Source organism: Nicotiana tomentosiformis, chromosome 4 (genome assembly GCF_000390325.3).
Source record: "Nicotiana tomentosiformis chromosome 4, ASM39032v3, whole genome shotgun sequence".
NCBI classification, from domain to species: domain Eukaryota; kingdom Viridiplantae; phylum Streptophyta; class Magnoliopsida; order Solanales; family Solanaceae; genus Nicotiana; species Nicotiana tomentosiformis.
In genome coordinates this window covers 22,099,539-22,125,613 of record NC_090815.1, presented here as the reverse complement: position 1 = coordinate 22,125,613, position 26,075 = coordinate 22,099,539, and the positions used below count along the sequence as shown (strand labels likewise).

Genomic DNA, 26,075 nt, shown 5'->3' with positions numbered 1-26,075 from the left:
ATATTTCTTCATTGTACCATTTCCATTGTTTCCATTATTATACTATACTATACCTTTTCAGTTCCTTGTTTTATTCCAGTAGGTGTCTTGACCTGACCTCGTCATTACTCTACTGAGGTTAGGCTTTATATTTACTAGGTACCATTGTAGTGTACTCATACTACACTTCTGCATTTCTTTTTGTGCAGATCTAGGAACTTCATACCAGGCTAGGAATCCGTAAGTTGAGCTTGGATCAAAGACTTCAATGTATACCATCCGGCACTCGTAGGCCTTGGAGTCACCCTCTATCTAGTTTCTATTTTATTCTCATCTTATATATACTATTGTATAGGGATGTTCAGCATACTCGTGTAGAGCTTGTGATTCGGTATCACTAGATGTTGGTTGTTGTGTTCATTCGTATTGCAGAGCCCTTTTTATGATAGTTATTGATTTAAATTGGAAGTTTTATTACTATTTCCGTTAAATTCTTCATGTATGTTAGGCTTACCAAGTCTTAGAGACTAGGTGCCATCACAACATGCTATGGAAGGAGATTGGGGTTGTGACAAGTTGGTATCCAAAATCTAGGTTCATAGGTGTTACGAGTCATAAGCAGGTTTAGTAGAGTCTCAGGGATTAGTAGGGAGATGTTTGTACTTATCGTTGAGAGACTTTGGAACTCTTAAGAAAACTTCACTTCTTTGATTCCTTATCGTGCGAATTTATTGACTTCGAAATTATGAATCTTTTTCTTTCTATTCTCTCACACATAGTGAGGACACGCACCGCTGGATCCGACAATCAGACAACTGCGCCCCCTGCTAGATTCGCAAGAGGTTGAGGCCGGGGCAGAGTCCGAGGAGGGGCACATGGTGAAACCAGAGCACCTGCCCGAGCTGCGACAGAGGAGCCACTAGAAGCTCCAATTGGGGGCAGGAACCTGAGGCGCCTGTTACCACCCCTGCACTTCAGGAGACCCTCGCACAGTTCTTGAGCATGTTTGGTACTCTAGCTTAGGCGGGGTTGATTCTACTTGCACCAGCCACATCTCAGGCTGGGGGAGAGCTCAGACTCCCGTGGATCGTACCCCATAGCAGTGGGTCCACGTTGACCAGGTCGTAGAGATTATACCAGTGCATCCAGTTATCCCAGTTCAGCCCGAGGTTACGGCAGTAGCATCTGAGGAGGAGCAGTTCAGACTCGAGAGGTACAAGAAGTATCATCTTTCTACTTTCAGTGGCCTATCTACAAAAAATGCACAGGGTTTTCTGGAGAAGTTCCACCGTATTCTCCATACCATGGGTATCATGGAGACGAGCGGGGTTGTTTTTAATACATTCCAACTGTTTGGACCAGCGTATCAGTGGTGGTGGACTTATAAGGAGGGTATCTTAGCCGAGGAAGCTTTACTCACATGGACTTAGTTTTTAGAGATGTTCTTGAGGGAGTTTGTTCACCAGAGTCTTCGGGATGCATAGCGCATGGAGTTTGAGCAGCTACGCTAGGGTACTATGACCGTGTTAAAGTATGTTATCAGATTCAGTGAGTTGTCCAGACATACACCTCCCTTGGTTTCCACAGTCAGAGAGCGTGTCCGTCTATTTATCGAGGGGCTCAACTATGATATTAGATTCAGCATGGCTCAAGAGTTGGAGACAGATACCCCTTATGAGTAAGTGGTACAGATCGCACAAAGATTAGAGGGTTTGGGGGGCCAGGTAGACCAACAGGCCTCGAGATTCTTAAGGATATAGTGGTGCTCATGCCCCAGTTGCTATCGGTCAAGGTAGAGGCTATGTGAGTCGTCCAGTTGACGAGCGTAAAATACACACTTAAATATGCTCGCTAGTCGAATATAGTATAATAAAATATAATATCCATAGAGATTGGAGTTAAATAATATTTTTGTAGCTTATAACTTGATCGCTATCCAAGATGTTCAACAATTGAGATTTGTTTGATTAACACTACAATTTAACTAAGAGTTTAATTTATTCACTAATGATAATCGGAGCAATGAGTAAGGAAGATATCAATGGGAGAAAATAGGGGTTGATTGGATAGGTACAAGATATTTGTCTAGGATTTAACTCTAGCTTATTCACTCCTACAATTCAAGTGAGTCTCTCGAATTCACGCAATTATTAGTTCAACACTCAGTAGAAACTCCTCTCTCGATTAAGTCTCGACCTCACAATATGAACCAATTTATGCTCAGTGAAGATATGCAAGAATTCGTAGTGGATTGGTCTTTAGGAGAACCTATTTCGATTATCCTCCTAACTAGGTCTAAACAATAATTAAACTAGCCTCTTTCGATTACTAAGAAGAATCAATGAATTCAATTAACAAGATAATGAAAAAACATCACAAGTTATGCCTCTTTCGATTACATGATCATGTGAAAATAGATGCAATAATTAAAACACCCAGAACGATTCTATACATAAAAACTAGAGTTAATATACACAAATATTTCTCAATACACCACATCCATCAATCCCTAAAGAGAACTACTCCATAAATATGGACAATTCAGCACAATTAAGTTTAAGTTAAAGGAAAACATAAAACAATTCAAACCCTTGTCTTGAGTTAGGAGTGAATGATGAAATCCTTGTGCTCTTGCTTCTCACACTTCTCCTTAGCCTCCTTAAGTCTTAGATGTGTCAAAAGTCCCAAAAATATCATTTTTTCATGTATATATACCAAGTAGGGTCGGGCCCAAACGAACATACCTTCTCCTACGCGAAACAGGACTCTTTTCGGAAGGGGACGTGCGCGGTCGCGCACCTGGAGATGTGCTTGCACACTTGGTCGTGCATTTTGCACAGTACACAGCCTCACATGCAAGCCCAGTGCGCGCTCACGCACCTGGATGACACCCGACTAGATTCTTCGTCTCGCTCTTTGAATGCACAACTGTCTGTTGATCCCCGAACTCGATCCCAACTAAGACCTTGGGCTTTTACTCAGACTTCAAAGCTCCAAAATAGCGTGAATTCACCCCATAACATCTACATAGCTCGAAATCACTCCTACAAGGCATAAAATATATAATTAGTGCAGAACACTAGCGATTAAGGCTCAACTCAATTAAAGTGCAATAAATTAGAGTGCAATAAGCAACTAAAATACGCAATTATAGCCTACCATCAACACCCCACACTTAAACCATTGCTTGTTCTCGAGCAATCAAACTACACTTTATATAGACACGACCTCATTACACAACTCTCATAACTCATCACACCAAGAATATTTAAAATAGACTAAGCACAATAGTGTAACATCCTAGCCTCAAGATTTGACTCAGAAGAACCATGCATTATTTATAGCCTGCTCACTTACTCCAACATAGGGGTCAAGCATTACTTTTCGTTCATGAATAAAGTGCCCTCACAACAAAAGAGAGTAGTTCCACAGACAATAAATATTAAGAACAACTTGGAACTCAAGATAGACAGAATTCACTCACTCCCAGAAATAATATTCATACTACACAAACGATTAACCATAGGCTTACCCGTATTGTACTACTCTACTAATTGAGCCCATTTAGTCAATGATCAAGTAGGACTTTATTAGTTGTAATGTAAGTTGCGGGACGGGTAGGATACAATTAGATATAAGAGTGACTACACCTCCCTAAGCACTTTAATACATACATCTCAATATTAAACCCCACACTTATGCCAAACCAATACACCACCTTCACATAAATTTATATTAACTCCCAACTTCTTTAAGCACAAATACATCAAGAGTTACTACTTATCAATGAATAATTTTCACACAATACACTATGTATATATATATATATATATATATTTTTTATTTTATTTTTTATTTTATTTTTCAATTTAAGTGGCTCTTACTTTTTCAAAACAATGAATCTTCCTCCTTATTTTATTAGCTTCACTCAAAAACTAACCCAATCACCCCACACTTCAACTTTTATAAAGTTCATACAATTTCAAGTGCTCACGAGAGGTAAATGGTTCAAATAGATAGTTAATTCAAATATTTGGGTAAGGCTTGTAATGTGGTTACCAAAGAAATAATATTACATGTTCAATGGGGTTAACTACGATACATAATAATTTGCTGGGTAAACGCATATCATTGGCTCAACAAAGAAATGCCTATATCACTTCCAAGACTGAATAAAACTACTATTTTGCTTTGCAAACACACCGGGCAAGTTATAGACATCAAATGCTATGTACCGAATGACACACAACTCACACACACATGGCAAATAACTCACTCAAGATTGGATTATCAAGACACTCCAGTCAACGTAGTAAAGCAAAGTTATGATCATACACTTTAAGGTACTTCTACGAGAGTCAAAATCTGAGCCTAAGCATCACAACTAGAGCACTCACCACTTTCAAGGAACAAAAGAATCAAGAAATATTGCCTTCATTTCAAATCATAGCACATGGTTTCCTATTCCTATACAAAAATAAAAACTACTACACCCGCTTCAAACAAAATTCTTGAAAAAGAACTACGGCTCAAAGAAAAACCAAGGGAGAATTAATACACTACCTGACAAGAGAAAATATTTTTGTCTTTTTTTCTTCCACTTTAATTCCTCAATAAACCCGTCGAATGATATTCATTATCGGGAAAAATCGAAAAGTTTAAAATTTTTATGGTCTTCAAAATTTTTTCTATCAAAATATTACAACTAACAAAAAGAAACTAACTAAATTAATATACATACAACATACATACAAATATATCTCCCCACTCCACACTTTAAGCTGTGGCATGTCCCCATGACACACAATTAAAAAGCATAAGATAGAGAAACTTCCCTGAATCTCTAGTCGGGGTCTGAGTCAAAGACGGGCTCCATTCTTTGTGCCCGAACTAATGCGCACATCCATGCAGACAGTTTCTTTTCATCCTTCTTGGGGTACACCCCACACTTTTTTTTTTCACTCATCGCAACCTTCTTTTTCGAACTTTTTACTTTCCACTCTACACTTGCAGCTGGTTTCTCCTTTCTCACCCCCATCTCCACATTCATCTCGAAAGTCACCGTCTCCTCACCCACTCTAAGCATGAGTTTTCTATCATGTCTGTCTAATATTTCTCTGCCCGTCACTAAGAATGGTCTTTCTAAGATAAGGGGGACCTCTTTGTTCTCCTCCATCTTCACCACTATAAAATTTACAGAAAATATAAACTTATCTACCCAAACTAAGACATCTTCAACTATCCCCTCAGGTATCAAAGTTGTTTAATCGGCCAACTGCAAGGATATTGGTGCGGACCTTATCTCTCCAATCTCATTCTCCAGCTTCCTGTAAATAGGCAAAGGTATTAAATTAATTAAGGCACTAGAATCACATAAAGATTTATCAAAATTAAGAGTGCCTAACGAGCAAGGTATAGTAAAACTCCCTGGATCTCCACACTTTTGTGGGAGTTTGTTTTGCAAAATTATACTGCAATGCTCTGTGAGCTTGACTACTGATGTCTTCTCGATCTTCCTTTTCTTTGTAAGGATCTCCTTCAAAAATTTCGCATAAGCTGGTTTTTGTGAGATAATATCTGTGAATGGTAAGTTTACATTAATGTGTCTCAGCATATCTAGAAATTTCTCAAACTGTTTATCCAGCTTTTCTCTATATAACTTTTGGAAAAAGGGTATAGTATGCATATGCTCGCTCTCATTAGATTCTTCCCTTCTTGAAGTTTCCTCCTTCTTCTTTTTCTCAGTTCCTTTCTTACCTTTGCTGATAAATGTCATAGCATGAAAAGGTAAAAGACAAGTGGTCTTACTACCAAAATGTGGCAACAAACCTTTAAGCCTTCAGATAAATGGCACATTCCTTTGGAGAAGTGGCAAATGAAGATAGCCACGTTGCAATCATTCACAAGGATAGAAACATGCACTTATGGCTATAAATAGCCTTCATTAGCCATTCATTCTAATCATCAGTATCTTTTTCTTGCCTTTTTCGTTCTTCTTCAGCTTCCTTTTCTTTCCTCCTTAAACTTTTGTAGTCTACTTTCGTTGTTCCCCTCTTTTAAATAGATGGGTTTGTAATTTTATATTTTATTGATTCATGTATCCTCTTAAATAGAGATATACTTGTTTAATCCTGGGAAAACATTTCATACTGCTGAAATTATTTCTTAGGACAGTGCCTAGCACGACTCAAGTCAACCCGTGTATCCGCTTACAAAAAATATTATAGATGTATTATTATTGAAATTTTTGCTCTCACTTCCTACAATCTAAGAAACTATGACAAATAACACTGATGCTGAAAATGCTAATGATACTACCCATATTGGCGCTGCCTCCGCTGTTCCATCCCCAGTTGCACTGCCATATGCTAGGCCATTTTCAGATGTGTCAAATATTAAAATTTTTGCCAATAAAAATTTTAAGCGTTGGCAAGACCGTATTTTCTTACTGCTTGATGTCTATGGTGTTGCACATGCACTGTTGCATCCACAACCTAGTGCAGACGCTGATAATAAAATAGTAGAATTATGGCAACATGCTAACAAGGTATGCCGTCATATCATATTGCAAACTATTTCTAATGAACTGTTTGACGTGTATTGCAGTTATAAGGAAGAAAAAGGTATATGGGAAGCCTTAATTAAACAATTCACTGCTGAAGATGCAACAAAACAAAAATTTGTATTAGGAAAATTTTATTAGTGGCAGATGAGAGATGATAAAGAGATGACTGTGCAAATCAACGAATATCAAAAATTGCTAGAAGACTTGAAGGCTGAGGCGATGTCTTTACCAGAAAATTTTGTTGTTGGAGTGTTGATTGAGAAGCTGCGTGACTCATGGAGTGACTACATAAATAACTTAAAGCACAAACAGAAAAATTTCACCGTTGAGGAAATTGTGACCCACATCCTAATTGAAGATTCCAACAGAAAAGAGTCTACCGAAGCTAGGGTGACAGCTCTTAAAGCAAATTTAGTGCAAAGAAGGAACAACAGCCGCAAAAGGTACGAGAATAAGTCTCAAGGTTACAAGCCTAAAAATCCTAACCTTAAAAGAAAAAAAGGTTCTTGTTTTGATTGTTGAAAACTAGGCCATCATGCCTCATAGTGCAGGTTCAGAGCAGGAAATGACAAATGAAATACTAATACTCTTAAAGCTAATTTAGCTGAAGGAGGTGATATTATTGCAGTTATCATTTCTCAAGTAAACATTGTAGCACATGCAAAAGAATGGGTGGTAGACTTTGGGGCTACTCGGCACATTTGTGCAAATCGAGAAGTATTTTCCTCTTATACTCATGTAGAGGATAATAGCAAATAGGTCTACCTTGGAGACTCAAGTACTACCAAAGTCTTGGGTAAGGGTAAAGTTCTCCTGAAACTCACTTCGGAAAAAACTTTAGCCCTTATTGATGTACTACATGTTCCTACTATGAGGGGCAAACTTGATCTCTTTATCCTTGTTGGGAAGAACCGGAGTGAAAGTATCATTTGGATCTAATAAGATCATAATGACCAAAAATAACGTGTTTGTGGGAAAGGGCTATTGTAACCAAGGACTCTTTGTACTTAATGTTTTTGATGTTATCAATGAAAATGTATCTCCTTCTGCTTATATGATTGAGTATATTTCTTTATGGCATGCTAGACTAGGACATATTAATATCGCATATAAAAGAAAATGCAGTCACTAGGCTTAATATCTGGTTTAGACTCAAACAATATAGACAAGTGTGAAATATGTACTGAAGCTAAAAGTACTAGAAAGACTTATTTTTCTGTAAATAGAGAAACTGAACTATTATCCTTCATTCATACTGATTTAGGCGATCTAAAGAAGACTATGACTTGAGGTGATAAAAGATATTATGTGACTTTTATTGATGATTTTTCTAGATTTATTAAATTGTATTTGCTTAGAAATAAAGATGATGCCTTTGATGCTTTTATTTCTTATAAAACCGAGGTTGAAAATCAACTTAGTAGAAGAATCAAGAGAATTAGATTTGATAGAGGTGGAGAATATTTTTTTAAATGATTTTTGTGAAAATAATGGAATTATTCATGAAGTAACTCCACCTTATTAACCTGAGTCAAATGGAGTAGCTGAAAGAAAAAATAGAACATTGAAAGAGATGATGAATTCTATGTTAGTTAGTTCTAATGCACCTGATAATTTGTGGGGTAAAGCTATATTATCTGCTTGTCACTTGCAAAATAGAATACCACATAGAAGAACTGGCAAAACTCCTCATGAATTGTGGAGAGGTTATAAACCTAACTTGAAATATTTAAAAGTTTGGAGGTGCCTTGCTAAAGTCCTTTTGCCTGAACCTAAAAAGAAAAAAATAGGTTCTAAAACTGCTGATTGTATACTTATTGGATATGCTGAACATAGTGCTGCATATAGATTTCTTATTTTAAAAAGTGATGTGCTTGATTGCAATACTATAATTGAGACAAAGAATGTTGAGTTCTTTGAATATATTTATCTACTATCTGATAAAATTTCTCATACACCTGTTAAAACAAATAATAAAATTACCTCTAATGTGGAACTGAGAAGGAATAAAAGGCCTAGGAAACAATACTTTTCTTATGGGAATGATTTTCAGACTTTTCTTGTCGATAATGAACCATCAAATTATTTTGAAGCTATAACTTCTTCAAAAACTAATTATTGGAAATAGGCAATAAAAGTTGAAATCGATTCTATTTTAAAAAATAAAATATGGATTTTAACATATTTACCTCCCGATGCAAAGCCTATTGGTTGTAAATAGATTTTCAAAAAGAAATTTAATCCTGATGGATATTTAGATAAATATAAAGCTCGGTTAGTAGCAAAAGGAATTTCTCAAAAATAAAATATAGATTATTTTGATACATTTGTACCAATGACTAGAATTTCTTCGAATAGTGACTAGAATTTCTTCTATTCGAGTTTTAATTGCCTTAGCTTCTATCCACAAGCTTTTTATCAATCAAATGGATGTCAAAATAACTTTTTTAAATGGTGATTTAGAAGAAGAAATTTATATGGTTCAACCTGAAGGATGTATCATTTCTGGACAAGAAAATAAAGTTTGTAAATTAATTAAATCTCTTTATGGCCTTAAACAAGCTCCTAAGCAGTGGTATGAAAGATTTGAACAAGTCTTACTGAGAGATGGATTTTCTTCAGTGGGGGTGGATAAATGTGTTTAAACTAAAGTCGTAGACAATGATTATGTGATAATATGTCTATATGTTGATGACATGCTTATATTTAGTATAAGTTTAAATATTGTGTAAAGTACTAAATTATTTTTATTTGCTAATTTTGATATGAAAGACCTGGGTAAAGTAAATATAATATTGAGAGTTAAAGTTATATGGAGTGACGATGGAATAATGTTGTCACAAGAACATTATGTTGAGAGACTTCTTAAGAAGTTTGAATATTTTAATGTCATATCTGTGAGCACTCCTTTTGGTGCTAACTATCAGTTGAAAAAGAATAATGGTGACCAGTTGCTCAGTCTAAATATGCGTAGATTATTGGGAGTCTGATGCGTTTAATGAATTTTACAAGGCCTGATATAGCATATGTTGTATGTAGACTGAGTAGATATACTCATAATCCCAACAGAGAGCATTGGTCTGCATTAGATAGACTAATAAAATATTTGAGAGGAACCATGAATTATGGTATCCTATATAGTGGATTTCCTTCTACCTTAGAAGGGTACAGTGATGCAAACTGGATCTCTGATTCAGATGAGATAAAATTCACTAGTGGTTATATATTCACCCTTGGTGGTGGTATAATATCGTGGAAATCAGCTAAACAGACGATCATTGCTAGATCGACTATGGAATCAGAGTTTGTAGCTCTGGAGTTAGCTGGTTCTGAGGCTGAGTGTCTACGAAACTTCTTAGCTAATATCCCTTTAATAAAGGACGTATTGCCTCCTGTGTCTATACATTGTGATTGCCATGCGGCAATAGCTATAGCAAAGAATAAATCTTATAATTGTAAAAGTAGACACATGAAATTGAGACATGATATCATAAAGCAGCTGCTGAAAGATGGAATAATTTCAATTGATTATGTGAAGTCAGAAGTTAATTTTGCCGATCCTCTGACTAAACCAGTGGGAAGAAAATTAATTCTTCAAATCTCAAAAGAGATGAGGTTAAGGCCGACATGTTGTCAATAGAGATGGTAACCCAACCTATGTGATTGGAGATCCCGTGAAGTAGGTTCATATGGGTAATATCAAGTCGATATTGGCACTGAAGCATTAAAAGAGAGAGCTTGACTGCTACTAATTGAGAGGATGAGTAATATCTCTTAATGAAATTCATAGTCATTATGGATGGTATATTTAAAAGCAGTATACACTTGATGAATTTACCTAAATGAGAGTGGAGTGAGCCGCTCCTATGAGATTTTGGCCTAGTCTCTAGAGCTTTCATGAATTACCAGGCATGCGCATGGCCTAGTGGCGCAAATTTGCGACGTCAAAATGTGATTAATAAAATCTCTAAATTACAATAAGAATTATTGGTTCATAAAAATATTATATTTCACTAATAATTCTGTGAGTTAAGTTTTATTGATATAAGTTTGGTTCATATTCCAAAAGACACTAAACCTATTACATTTAGACCATACAAATTCAATACGTTTATTTTTGAAGGTCTTTAAAATAGTGGGGGACTGTGGCAATATTTTAAAGCCCTTTGCTGATAAATTTCATTGCATGAAAAGGTAAAAGACAAGTGGTCTTACTACCAAAATGTGGCAGCCAACCTTTAACCCTTCAGATAAATGACACTTTCCTTTGGAGAAGTGGCAAATGAAGATAGTCACGTTGCGATCATTCACAAGGATAGAAACATGCACTTATGGATATAAATAGCCTTCATTAGCCATTCATTCTAATCATCAGTATCTTTTTCTTTCCTTTTTCGTTCCTCTTCAACTTCCTTTTCTTTCTTCCTTAAACTTTTGTAGTCTACTTTCTTTGTTCCCTTCTTTTAAATAAATGGATTTGTAATTTTATATTTTGTTGATTCATGTATCCTCTTAAATAGAGATAAACTTGTTTAATCCTGGGAAGATATTTTATACTGCTGAAATTATTTCTTAGGACAGTGCCTAGCACGACTCAAGTCAACCCGTATATCTGCTTACAAAAGAATATTATAGCAGTGTTATTATTGAAACTTTTGCTCTCACTTCCTACACCGATGAAGTTTAAGCCTGAGCACCATCTCAAGGAAAACAATGGTGAAGTAGTTCTCAATGATTCAGAATTACGCTTGTTATCATTTAGTATTGGACGAAGAGGGCGCCCTGGTGTGAAACTTGTTTCTACCATTACTACCATGTTACTTGCTAGGCTTCTTCACCGGTTTACTTGGAGTTTACCACCAAATTCACCGCGCAATGACTTAATTGAGTCATCGAACAGTGATCTCTTTTGTACTTTGCCACTTCTTGCTCAAGCAAAACCAGAGTAGCTGAGACAATGTATCAACAACAACAACAACCCAGTATAATCTAACTAGTGGGGTTTGGGGAGGGTAGTGTGTACGCAGACCTTACCCCTACCCTGGGGCAGAGTAGTTGTTTCCGATAGACCCTCGGCTCCCTTACTCCAAGAACTCCCCACCTTGCTCTTGGGGTGACTCGAACTCACAACCTCTTGGTTGGAAGTGGAGTGTGCTCACCACTAAAGCAACCCACTCTTGTCAAAAAATTTAATACAAAAATTTATCCCTAATATAAAATTTTTAAATCTTATCCGGTTGTTGTATAGGGGGTAATGAAATTTCTTCAAACTAGTCTCTATTTCACATGCCTCGCACGTGGAGCCTAATAATTATCGTAAAACTTATATTTAAATATAATAAAATTTTAATACAAAAATAATTTAGCACATTTATCGAGTCCATTAGTCAAATGATCATTCAACTATCCCAAATTATCTCCTAAATTCACTTTTCTTTCTTTTGTAATAACAAAATCACTTAACTATGCCTATAGCATTCAGAAAGTCACTTAACTAGATTTTTCAATTTTTGGATTGACAAATACCTATTTTACCTTCTAAGTTATAAACATTTATTTTTCTTTTAGTTTTTTAACTTTTTAATATTATGATTTTCCCTTTTTAATTTATATTATGTATTTACCTATATAATAAATAAATTTTATTTATAAATTAAAAAAATAAAAGTATTTAAGCATATATAATGTTGAAATAACAAAATAATGAGCATAGTAAAAATATTAATTAGATAATTTGTTCGTAATAATTTTAGTATTAACTACAAAAGTTAAAAAAATTATTTACATAATTAAGAATGAAAGAAAATAAAGGTTGTAAAATATATATTCCATGCACGTAATATAAAAATAATTATTTAAATAAAGGTATTTTTATAATATACATTATGTATTTTTAAAAATTATTCTCAATTATATTATTATTCCGTCATTATATGAGCTTAAAACTAATTTTTATTTTTTATTTTATAAATAAAATATATTTATTCTATAAGTAAGTCCACAATGTAGATTAAAAAGAGAAAAAAATTATAATATTTAAAAAGTTAAAAAAAGATTGATAATTTAGAGTGTAAAATAGGTATTTGACAATCAAAAATTTAAAAAATCTAGTTTAGCGACCTTCTGAGTGCTATAAGCATAGTTAAGTGACTTTGTTGTAACACAAAAAAAAAGTGACTTTAGCAGATAATTTGGGAAAGTTGAGTGATCATTTGAGTAATGGACTCCACATTTATCCTATATATTATACAAACGCTGCAATTGTTTGGATGATATCTCTTTTTTCTTTTTTTAATCCTTGTTTATGATTTAAGCAATATGATAGAGATAGAATATAGAAAATAAAAATTCTGAATATTTTTCTTTTGGAAAGTTGCTAAATTTTAATGAAGAAATGACGTAAGAGGGGGAGGGGGGGGGGGGGGTATAAAAACAGAAGGCAACAAAAAATGCACTTTGTAGGCAAAACGGCTTGCGAGAAAACCTAAGTTATATCCCTTATTCATCCATTTCTTGCTTGAACATTTTACCATATTATTCGTCACGTTTTGCTTTTTTTTTTTTGAAAATCTCATATGCCTCGCACTTGTATTCCAAAAACAAAATTTATATGACGTAACATGTTTGATAATAAAAATGTACAGGGAAGTTCGTTTACTGTTAGAATATTTAAATATACTTCTTGATAAAATTTATTGGTAACTAAATATTATTAATCGGAGGTGTCACGACCCCAATCTCCCATCGTAGGATGTCGTGATGACATCTAGTCTCTAAGATTAGGTAAGCCTAACACATACCGAAATAATGACAGATTTTTACTAAACAACTATTAAACATGAACTAGAAATTTCTATATAAAACCAACAATCCCAATGTAGATACATAACATCCCAAAATCGGTAGTATAAGTCATAAGCCCTACTGAGTTCACTAGAAAATCTCTAAGTACAACTGTTCCGGAATAGAAATAAATAGTACAAAATAAACTTCAGAAGGTGACTCTGAGCCCTGCGAACGCGATGACAGGTATACCTTGAAGTATCCACGGCAATACTCGATCAACTATCTAGCGATCAACAAACTCTGAAGTACCTAGATCTATACAAAATATGCAGCAAGCGTAGTATGAGTACACCACAGTGGTACCGAATAAGTATCAATGCTAACCTTGGTGTAGTGATAACGAAGGACATTCAAGACACCTACTAGACATAATAACATGTACAAGTATGAATGTGAAACTAATAGGGAATAATATCGATATAAAGCTAAGCATGGTGAAAATAACAAAACAATACTTGCAATAGAAAACTAGAAGCAACAATTAGCAACAACGAACAAACAGGTAATAATGCAATAAACAACCTCTTTCACACAAGATTTATACAAGCATTTTTCCGAGGCACCACACCTCATATTCACAAATCACGGGTCCCAACTCATGAACCCAAATCTCTTGGCATCATGTGCCCACATTACAAATCACAACCGCACAGACAACTCACGTGCTGCATGGACAACTCGCGTGCCATTACCATTAATACCTCATATCTACACGAACAACCCACGTGCTAAGGGAGTAACAATATCAATATCCGCACGGATAACTCATGTGCCAACAATAAAAATATCTCATAACCGCGCGGACAACTCACGTGCCAATAGTACAACTCTCACACAGAAGGCAAGTATACGAGAATATATTTAAATGATCAATAAACATCAGGGTTCTTCTTCTTAAACAGATATGAGTGATTAATTACGTGTATGCTTGTACAAGTGTTCAATCACAACTTGAGCCAACAAGTAAGACCAGAGACAATGAATGACACATAGGAAACAACACAACAAAACGTAAAATGCATGACTCACACAAGGTAGACACCCCACTACACAAGTATGATCAATAACAATGCCCCATTGCCATCAAAAGCCATTAAAAATCATCCCTAACATAGCCCCCATTGTCTCGACACGTGCGCAACAATAAAGTAAATGCCCGCCTTGTCTCGCCGTAGGCGCATAATAATATTTCCACTTGTCTCGCGACATGCACAAACCCACACATATATATAACCCGTTGTTTCACGCTGCATGTGCAAATATCAATAATAACAATAGCACAGATAACTCACGTGCGAACACCCCGACAATCCTCTCAACAATATCATACGTGCCAAAAAATATAACAACACAATATAATAACTCGCACCATATATGACCATATGCCACAACATTTCCTCAAAACATTTCTAATACCACAACCACACATAGCCCTCGACTCAACGACACTAAGTACAACAACAACAACAACAACAACAACAACACGAGAGGATGGCAAGTAAATCAACACAAGAATCTCTAATCATAAAGAATGGAAGAACGAGCTCACAATGAAAAACATAACAAGTAATAATAGTTTCAAACAAGAATAAATCAACAATGGGAGAGATAATGTGAAACAACGATATCGTAAGAGCAACGCAACAATAGAAGGGATAACATGTAACAATGATTACAAATACGTACAACTCGACTATAAGAGAGATAATATGTAACAATAATTCCAATTAGGTACAACTCAACGATAAGAGAGATAATATGTGATTCACATTAGGTTCAACTCAACGATAAGAGACATAACAAGTAACAATGATTCCAAATAAGGATAAATCAACAATGGAAGGGATGACAATAAATTCAATTAAGGTTAAGCAATTACGGAAGAGATAACATGGCAATAAAAGAGGAAACAACTTCAATTAAGGCATATAGGACTATATTTGGAAACAAGGGTAGAAATGAATGAATCAATTATAAATAAGATACGTAAGGGTAAATTTAGCAATGAAGGATTTAACTTAATACGACAACTACATTTTAGTGTGCATAAGCACCTAAGAGTCTAAGCCGGTCAAATTTTTACATATAAGTCGTGTACACACTCGTCACCTCGTGTATATGCCTTTCATGTAGTTCAAATAATACAAACAAACTAATCCCTATGGGATAGTTCCTCCATACAACGTTAGGCAAGATACTTACCTCAAAATCCCTCCATCAATACTCAAAAATAGCTTTTCCATTCAAATTTACCCCCGCTCGACAAACATCTAACCAAATTCACTTAATAACATCAAATAATGCAAGAGAAATCAATTCCAATAAATAAAGCTATGATGTTTACATAATTCCTCAAAAATCAACAAAAGTCAACCCGGGGCTCGTCCGATCAAAACCCGGGTCCAATAGTAGATTCCGACTACCCATGACCCCACGAGTTCATATATGTGATTAGTTTCAAAATCGGAGTCCAAATTAACTCTAAAAACTCAAATTCTTATTTTTTAAAAACTTGACAAAGTTTCACAATTTTTTACTTTGATTCACATGACTTTAATGTTAAAATTTAGGATATATTGATGGAATATGATTAGAAATAGATTAGAATAAGTTACCCAAGGTTTGTATATGAAAATCCCTCTTCAGAATTGCTTCCTACCGAGTCTAGGATTCAAAAATATGAAAATGAGACTAAAAATCCCGTCCCTCAGCTTTTTGTCCAATCGCAGGTGTCGCAAATGCGAACCCCGCAAATGTGAGAAATCAATCGCAAAAGTGAATAACCCTCATCCCTGCTACAGTCGCAAATTCGAACAATAGACACCTCGCAAATGTGACCTGACTGATCGCAAATACGACCTGACTGATCGCAAATGCGACATGGCTGATCGCAAATGCGAGAAAGCTTGCCAAAATCCACCTTCGCAAATGCTAACTCTTGGTTCGCAAATGCGAACCTAGCAGACCACCACTTAATATCGCAAGATCCTAATCTCGCAAATGCGAGATCTGAGGTATCTGTGCAAAACCAACAGAACTTAAACTCTATCCAACACTCTGCTACGCGTCCGAAACTCACCCGAGCCCTCGGGGCTCCAAACCAAACATAGACACAAGTCTAAAAAATATAACACAAACTCGCTCGCGTGATCAAATCATCAAAATAACATCCGAAATCACGAATCGGACCTCTAAACACATGGATTCAACATGAAACTCAAAAACTTCTAAAAACACAACCATGCGTCTGATTCCTATCAAATCAACTCGGAATGAAACTCAAACTTTGCGGACAAGTTTCAAATGACATAACGGACTTATTCCAAGTCCTGAAACAAAAATCCAAACACGATTGTTATGAAGTCAACCAACGGTCACACTTATAAAAATTTTAAGCCGTTAAATTGCAAACTTTCAGTAAAACAACACAAATCAACCTACAGACTTTACAAATTAGATTTCGGGTATGCTCCCAAGTCCAAAATCATTATAGGAAACTATCGGAGCCATCAAAACACCGCTACGGGGTCGTTTTCACAAAAGTCCAATATCGGTAAATATTTTTAACTTAAGCTTCTAAAGTTAGAATCACTCATCCAAATTCGTCCCAAAACATTCAAAAATCAAATCCGCCCATGCACGCAAGTCATAATACACAATATGATACCACTCAAGACCTCGAACTACTGAATAGAACCTTAAAGCTCAAAACGAATGGTTGGGTCGTTACAAAAAATGATCCGTAACCTATCCGAAACTCACCCGAGCCCCTTGGGCTTCAAACGAAACATGCATACAAGTGTAATAACATCATACGAACTAGCTCACGTGATCAAAACACTAAAATAACACTTAAAACTATTAATCAGACATCAAAATGCATGAAATTTTCAAAGAAACTCAAGAACTTTCAATATCTAAGGTTAAAATTCATATTTTCTTTAATTTTTCACATAAACGTTTTTCAGAAAAGACACGGACTATGCATGCAAATCAAGAATCACTAAGTGGAGCTAGTCGGGTCATCACATTATCACAACACATTTGATTATTGGGTTCGAAATCTATTACTTATTTACATTTTTAGGGGGTTTTGAACACACATACACTGTTCGAGCTAAAGCTGCAGATTCATCCGAACCCACTAGTAATGGGCTAGATCCGCCCCTTTAGCCAACCACTATGAAATAACGTTAATCATAATAAGCTGATATGGATCTAACTGACCAGACAATTAATTCTGAAGAAACACAAGTCATTGAACACCATGAGATAACGTTAAAGATCATCAATTTTTTGTGGATCTAACTGTTCGAAAAATTAATAATCACTATCACTATCATATATGAAAAAACAAGATACACTAGCTAATTCTGGTTCCAAATTCTTTCTCATGCAAAATTTTTAATTGTTTTTTTTTGTTGGGAAAATCTTGATATTTGCTTGCCAAACCCGTTGAATATCTTTGTCTTTCCAGCTGTTTAAAATTTATAGTACATAATTAGTTAAAGTTCATTTTTCCTTAACTAATTTGTTCTTTTGCAGGCAAATTAAGGAAGTTAAGCCGCTTGGCCTCCACGTCAGGTACAAATTTAAACATAACTATATTTTTTAGTAGACTTCTATGAGTTCTGGATATTTACATTTGGTATCCAGAACTCATAATGTAACGACCCGACTGGTCGTTTTGAGTATTTGCACTTCACTCGGTAGTTTACACGCGTGAGTAGCTCTGTATTGACTTGTGTGAATCGTCGGTTTTGGTTTTCAGGTTATTCAGAATCGAATTGGAAGAATGGATTTCATTATTGAAGCTTTAAATTGGGAAAGTTGACCAAGTTTGACTTTTTGTGAATTTGAACCCAGAACAGAATTTTAATAGTTCCAGTAGGTCCGTTGGGTGATTTTGGACTTACGATCGTGTCCGGATTGTTATTTGTAGGTTCGTGGTTGAATTTGGCTCGAAATGACGGAAGTTGAAATTTTGGAAAGTATGATCGGGAGTGGACTTTTTGATATCGGAGTCAGATTCTAATTCCGAAAGTTATAGCAGGCCTGTAATGTCGAATGTGACTTGTGTGCAAAATTTGAGGTTAATCAGACGTGATTTGATAGGTTTCGGCATCAGTTGTGGAAGTTTGAAGTTTCAAAGTTCATTGAATTCGAATTGAGGTGCAATTCATCATTCCGATGTTGTTTTGAGGCCTCGAATAGGTTCGTGTTATGTTATGGGACTTGTTGGTATATTTGGACGGGGTCCCGAGGGGCTCGGGTGTATTTTACATTGATTTCAGATCATTTTTCTTCATTTGGGTACTGTTGTGTTGATCTGTTTTCTAGTGTCTCGGTTCTTTATCGCTTTCGCCTGGCAAGTGTTGCGAACGCATAGTGTATTTGGATGGAAATAGCATTCCTTCATCGCGTTCGCGAGTAATGGTCTGCGTTCGCGTAGTTTTAGGGCAAGTCTTCTTCACGTTCGTGTATGATTGATCGCGGACGCGTAGGGTTGAGCTGGGAGCCGGAGCCGGAGCCGGAGGCTTATTTCATCGCGTTCGTGTAAGAGGATGCATGGGCAGAAGTATAAAGTACTCTATTTCGAGGGTTTCAGTCATTTTTACATTTTGGGAGCTATGGAGCTCGGATTGAGGTGATTCTTGAAGTAATGTTTCATTATATGAATTGGGGTAAATGTTCTCTACTCGGTTTTGGTTATATTTCATGAACATATCTTCATTTTTGATAATGGGATTGTGACTTCTAAAGAGGATATTGGAGGTTATGGCCTAAAGTTTCATAATGTGAAATTTTGAGTTTCGAACATCGAATTGGAGTCAGATTTGAATGAAACTAGTATGGTTGGACTCATAATTGAATGGGTTGTAGGATTTTATAAATTTTATCAGGTTCCAAGGTGTGGGCCCGGGTTGGGTTTTTGGCAGGTTTTGGGCTTTTTGATTCAAGATTTGATCTTTTTCACTTGGGATTGGTTCCTTTAGATTGTTTGATGTACTTGAGTTATTTTTGGTTAGTTTCAGGCCGTTCGTAGGTCGGAACGCACGAGATGGCATCTTTGGAGCACCGCTTGTCTTGATCGGCATTGGTATTGGCTTGTTCGAGGTAAGTAACTCTTCTAATCCTAGTGCTGAGGGTATGAAACACTGAAATACGTGTTATGTGATCTGTGTTGAGGTGACGCACATGCTAGGTGACGGGCGTGTGGGCGTGCACCATGTGAATTGGGACTCTGTTATTTTCATGGCACTTAATAGTGGTACTAGTTTGTTGATATCCGTATTTTCAACATGTGATAAATTAATTGAGCTGTCAATCATGCTAGATATCATGTTTAGGCTTTATACCGATATTGTTTGGACTCATAGTGGTCATTTCGTACTGTCATCTCACTAATTTTATTGATATTTCGTACTCAGTCATATTCATGCATTCATATCATATCTCAGTCTCAGTTATTTATTGATACATCATATCATTGTTGTCGGGCTAGTTTCATGACATTGTTAGCCCGTGAGTGAGACTGGAGAGATTGATGACAGAGTGAGGTCGGGGGCCTGTTTGTGATGATGTTGTCACTATAGCGCGTGAGTTGTCCATGCAGCATGTGAGTTATCTGTGCGATTCTAGATGTTGATATTATAGCACGTGAGTTGTCCATGCGACACGTTAGTTGTCCATGCAATTCCAGATATTGATATTATGGCACGTGAGTTGTCCGTACGGATTATAGCGCTTGGGCTGTAGGAGCCTCTCCGGAGTCTGCACACCCCCATTGAGCACATTTGATTATATTGAGGGATGGATCTTCCCAGGACATGGATCTTGTCCGAAGCATTTATATACCTGGAGATGGATCTTCTCCATGGGGCCGTATGGTCAGTGAGTACTGATGTCCGAAGCATTTATATACCTGGAGATACTGAGTGACTGATGATCAGTGATGTATGTATTCCGTGATGGATTTTTCCTGGGCCATATATAGTACCGAGTGGTTGAGAATGATAAGTGGAAAGTGTGATACAGTGAGATTGAGTACTCTGAGAGTTTTAGTACATGATACATCTCTGAGATACATGGAATTGGCATGCACACATGACATAGAGGCATAGAGATGTATTTTTCCTCATGCTGTACGATATCAAGTCATCCATGACATTTTTACACACATTGATATGAGGGCATAGAGAGGTATTTCACACTTGTTATCTGGAAAGAAAATAAAATATCTTCTTTATTGCGAAAAGGATATCTGGAAAAATTACATTTTTCGAACTTACTCGTAGTTTTGGCATTTTTGGTAAAAGATTTGGGTTTTCACTAAGATGCTTGAAAAGAATGACTATTTTCTTGAACTGTGAACGAGTTGAGATTTTTTCTTCTGAGATACATCTTTTATTACTTGTATTATGCTGTTATCAACTGTTGTGGAATATTGGTATTGGACCCGACCTTGTGTTAGCTCGTCAGTACTTTCCACATAAGGTTAGGTTTGTTACTTATTGAGTACATGGGGTCGGTTGTACTTATACTATCCTTCTGCACCTTACCTGTAGATGTTGGCAGTTGATGTTGCTGTGTTCGATGGGAGCTGGATTAAAGATGTACCTGCGTCCCGGTTGTAGATTCCTCTTGTTCGTGGTGGCCTTAAATCTATAAAACTTTGTTTATGTACTTTTCAAACAGACTATGTATATATTACATTTATGCTTTGTAAACTCTATTCTTAGAAGCTAATGATTTGTACTACTAGTTCTTGGAGAATGTATTAGTTTCAGATATTTCTTTACTTAATTGCTTTATTAATTGTTATTGGAATTGGTTAGTGGTTAATTGGCTTACCTAGCAGGTTAGGTTAGGTGTCATCACGGCTAGTCAAATTTTGTGTCATGATAAGGTGGTATCAGAGCTCTAGGTTCATAGGTTCTACAAGTCACGAGCAAGCGTCTAGTAGAGTCTTGCAGATTGGTATGATGACGTCCATACGGCTACAGAACATTTAGGATATACTTTCCATCTTTCTTTCCTTATCGTGCGACATTGATTCAGCTTGAAGAGTAACACTTTGAATTCCTTCCACGCATTCATAAGCGCATGTGAGCGCTCGGTATCAGCTGTGCAACGACGGCTTGAGATTCCATGGTTGAGGTACGAGATGTGATTTTGGCGTGCTGATAATGGGCCAGTCTGGAGGACTTGAGGCCGGGTTTTGACGGTATCTTGAGCACAGAGATTTCAATTTTGTGAGCACGTTATTTTGGGGCTCATATGTCCGGTAATGATTTAATGTCCCTACGAGTGGAATTTGTGGCTCGATGACCGGTAGAATGACTTTGTGATGAGAATGATGTGAATGCGGGAGGTGTTTGTGTTAAGTCAATTTGAATGCGATGAGAAGTGTTTCCTTGAGATGTAGAAAGGACTATGGGGTGCCTGATTTCTGTCTTGATTTGGTGTATGGTCTCGAGTTACGGGTGTATTGAGGGATCTCTCATCTTGTTTAGTCGTGGGGTGAAGTAGATTCTCCTGTCTTGTTGATGAGTTTGGAATCGAGAAGATTAAGTGATTACATAGTAGTCGTGATTGTGGAAGGGTATGTAGAGATGTCAGTTTGAGGCAAAGCAGGTGGGTTATCTCCTGCGAGGTGTCTTGAGGTTGTGTGATCCCTATGATGTTTCGTAGAGAGTTCTCTTTTACCTGTGAATGATATATGTTGCAATTTGAGTTTGGATCGTCTGTGAAAGTTGGCTTAACCATCACGAGGATGAACACGAGATTTGCAGAAGATTTAAGGTACTAAATGGATGATGTTGAATAAGCGGATGAAAGATTTAGTAGAATCTCACTGTGGTATTATGGCAGTAATAGAGAATGGGTATTGTGAGTTATCAATTGTTTAAATTTATGGCTTTGAGCCAAGTGGGGGAGCCTACTATTGACAAATTGATTTCATGGTTATGTGTTAAATTTTAATTTTAGACTGAGGCATACTTGTGGATTAGTTATGACTTGCAGAGGTTTAGTTCGAGAATGACCCGAGTAAGAAAATTTCTGGATGCGGGTTATGGCACTTTAGGAGTATATGAAAATTCATGGGAATCATAAAATAATTGAGTGGTTATTCGTGAAGGGTATAGTGTACATGGAGTAGGAATGTGCTTAGTTGCTTAGGAGTGTGGGTTACTCTTTATTCCCTTGGTGTTGGTGTGCTAATGGGGCATATGCCGTTCGGTCCATTTGGTCGGTTTAATTGAGATTTGAGTAGAGTGGATGACTCTCGAGAATGGTTCTAATGGATTCAACATTTATATGTAGCGATTTGGAATTTTCAAGATTTATATATGGCTAGAAACTGGGAGTTGCATTGGATGGTGTCGAGACTTGTGGCATTTTTATACCATTGTGGATTATGCATTCCAACATCAAGAAGGTGAAGGAAACAATTTTAGGTTCACATAAGGTCTCCTTAGAGTGGGTGTCGCAGTTGTGGTGCTTTGGGGTGCTTAAGAGGGAAGTCAACAGCTAAAAAGAGTTACTTACCTATAAAGACGAATCCAATATCGGACAAGCTAAACAATACTCCGAAAATTCTATTTCGCGCGTATCAACCTCCGAACGTATTCATATCTCCTAAATTCCACGCCAAATGATACGAAACAAGTCAAACAACGTGCAAATTAATCAAAATATACTCCAATGCTTGAAATTTAACAATTTATAAAAATTCCTAACTTCGCTCGAAAACATTGATAGTGGGGCACACATCCCGAAATCTGATGAAATACATAAAATCCGACAACCCATCCAATTACGAGTTTAACCATACTAATTTCACTCAAATCTGACTCTGAATCGGTATTCAAAACTCGAAAATTCATTTTATGAAATTATAGAAATTTGCTTCGATTTCTCTTGAAGATTCAATAATCATACACAAAAATGAAGATTAATTCATGAAATATAATCACAAGGGACTCAAGAACACTTACCCCAAGTTGTGTGGAAAATTCTTCTCCAAAGTCGCCTAAACCGAGCTCCAAAATCCGAAAATGGATAAAAAAATGTTGAACCCTCGAATATAAGGCATTCTGCCTAGCGTTTCCGCATTTGTGGACACTAGGTCGCATCTGCGACCATCGCTTTTGTGTAACAAGCTCGCATCTGCGAGACAACCTTGGCCAGCAGTGATCGCTTCTGCGATGTCCAAACCCGTTTCTGCGGTCACGCTTCTGCGATGTCCAGGACCGCTTCTGTGGTCACACTTCTGCGCAGGTTCCTTCGCATCTGCTGTTCCTTCCGCTTCTGCGATAAGTGTCACCGCTTCTTCGGTCGCTCTTCTGCGCACCAAATTCCGCATATGCGGCTCCTGCCCAGCAATGCCCAGTCCGTTTTTGTGAAGGGTTGTTTGCTTCTGCGGAATGCACCTGCGGTTCCTCATGCGCAGGTGTGAAGACACCAGAAACGGAAAAATTCTAGCATTTCCTTAAGTCCGAATTTGATCCGTTAATCATCCGAAACTCACACGAGGCCACCGGAACCTCATCCAAATATACAAACAAGACCAAAAACATTATACAAACTTAGTCGAGGCCTCAAATCACATCAAACAACGCTAAAACCACAAATCATACCCCAATTCAAGCTTAATGAAACTAAGAATTTTTAACTTCTACATTCGATGCCGTATCCTATTAAATCAAGTCCGATTGACCTCAAATTTTGCACAAAAGTCATAAATGACATAAAAGACGTATTCCAATTTCCAGAATCAGATTCCGGCCCCGATATAAAAAATTCAATACCTCGGTCAAACTTCCAAACTAAAATTTCTATTTTCGCAATTTCAAGACTAATTTAGTTACAGGCTTAAAACATATCACCATATGGAGCTATTGGACTCATCAAAACCCTATTCCAGGGTCGTTTACACATAAGTCGATATCTAATCACTATTTTAACTTAAGCTTTAAACCTTGGAACTAAGTGTTCCAATTCATTTCAAAACCTCACCAGACCCGAACCAATTACCCCGACAAGTCATACAACAACTGTAAAGCATAAATTGAGCAGTAAATGGGGGAACACGGATGTAATACTCAAAACGACCGGGCGGGTCATTACCTTCTCCCCCACTTAAACATATGTTCGTCCTCGAACATGCCAAGAGTTGTTTCCAAGCCATTAAATCACTATTCCATCTTACCACGCACGCAATCGGGGGTGATCCCATGCCACCCTATTCCACATAGTCCGGACAATACAACATAATTGAAGATCATTACTTTAACTTTAGTCCGTAAAACTTAGAACCCAAATTTCCAACATCTAGAATTCTTTTTAAGACACGAATCTCACATCTACACACTGTATGAGTCTGAACAAGCTGTATCAATCCATAACCACAACCCTATATATAATCACATAACATACTCCACAACTCGCATGCTCGTAGCACCATTCCCTATCACATTAACTACTCCAAACTGACCTTGTACTAGTATTAAACCCCATACAAAACAAAAATTCATTCCAAAACCTTCGTAAACTGCTGATAATAAAAGAAACACGCGAAATTTCATAACCACTCATCAGGTCAACAAGTCATGGAACTCTCTCGCCCTAACAAGAACCATAATCACTTTCTAAGCCGACTTTCAATGTTATTTTCATGAATATACCGCAATCAAACCTGATAGTACCCATTCTAGGTCCGATGACCTTATATTATTAAACACAACTATTTCACAGATACGCCCCACCGATATAACTCAAACCACAAAATGCGCAATCCGTGTACCCAAAAATAGAAAATATCTCAAAGAAGAGAACCGTATTGCAAGTTCAACAAGCACCCCCCACAACTGCAATGTTATAAGCTCATCATATATAGTAGAACCAAGACACACGAATCTAATAATGGTAACCAAATCTTCTAAAGCTCACATTAACATTAACTGCACGGCATGGTCACATGCCTCCAGTCCCAGCATATCATACAGGAGCAATTAAACAAGTACACATGTATATGATAATGAAATAAGATTATCATGCTCCTGGACTGGTACAAATAACATGCCATAGTGTAGGCATGTGCAAAGTCTGCTATCACAACTCTAATCGGCAAGTTAACACAGAAATAGTAACTAACCAGATTATTCAGGGAATTAGCCTCTTTTTAACCTCAAGTATAGCCCAGATCGTTCTCAATAAAGGTATGGATACGAGAAACGTTATAACCTTACGCTTAACAGTCAACTCTAGGCATATCATAGCCTAAGCATTCTTTCGAGTATGAATTCTTTCCCCGATGCCCGAACATGGGCTCAAACCTCACATATATGCGCACTCATAACGCGTAGCTATCACAAATAATTAACGTAACTAGTGCCTGTGAACACCTAATTTTTGACCACATCCCAAATTTTATACTACTTTAGTGTAAATATTTCTTTTAGGTCTAATCTTGATATTTTAAACTTTTATCTTACTTTTAATAGATTTTATCTAAGAAAAATAAAAATTACAAAAAAGCAAATTTCATATACGCTATGGTATTGTTTTTAGTGTTATTAGATTGTATGTAAATATTTCATTTTCTTATATATATATTTGTTAGTCTAGAGTTAGTTAATTAATATTTTTGTCTTAGTATTTTTATTGAATTTTACTTCTA

At 36.6% G+C, this 26,075-nt stretch overlaps 1 protein-coding gene across 1 annotated transcript; it reads right to left on the bottom strand.

The window, feature by feature from the left end:
* Positions 1–5,242: 5,242 nt before the first annotated feature.
* On the bottom strand, positions 5,243–5,755 carry LOC138909357 (uncharacterized). The gene has a single exon (XM_070200552.1). It carries the CDS (start codon positions 5,753–5,755, stop codon positions 5,243–5,245), a length of 513 nt encoding a protein of 170 aa, XP_070056653.1.
* Between the last annotated feature and the right edge of the window lie 20,320 nt (positions 5,756–26,075).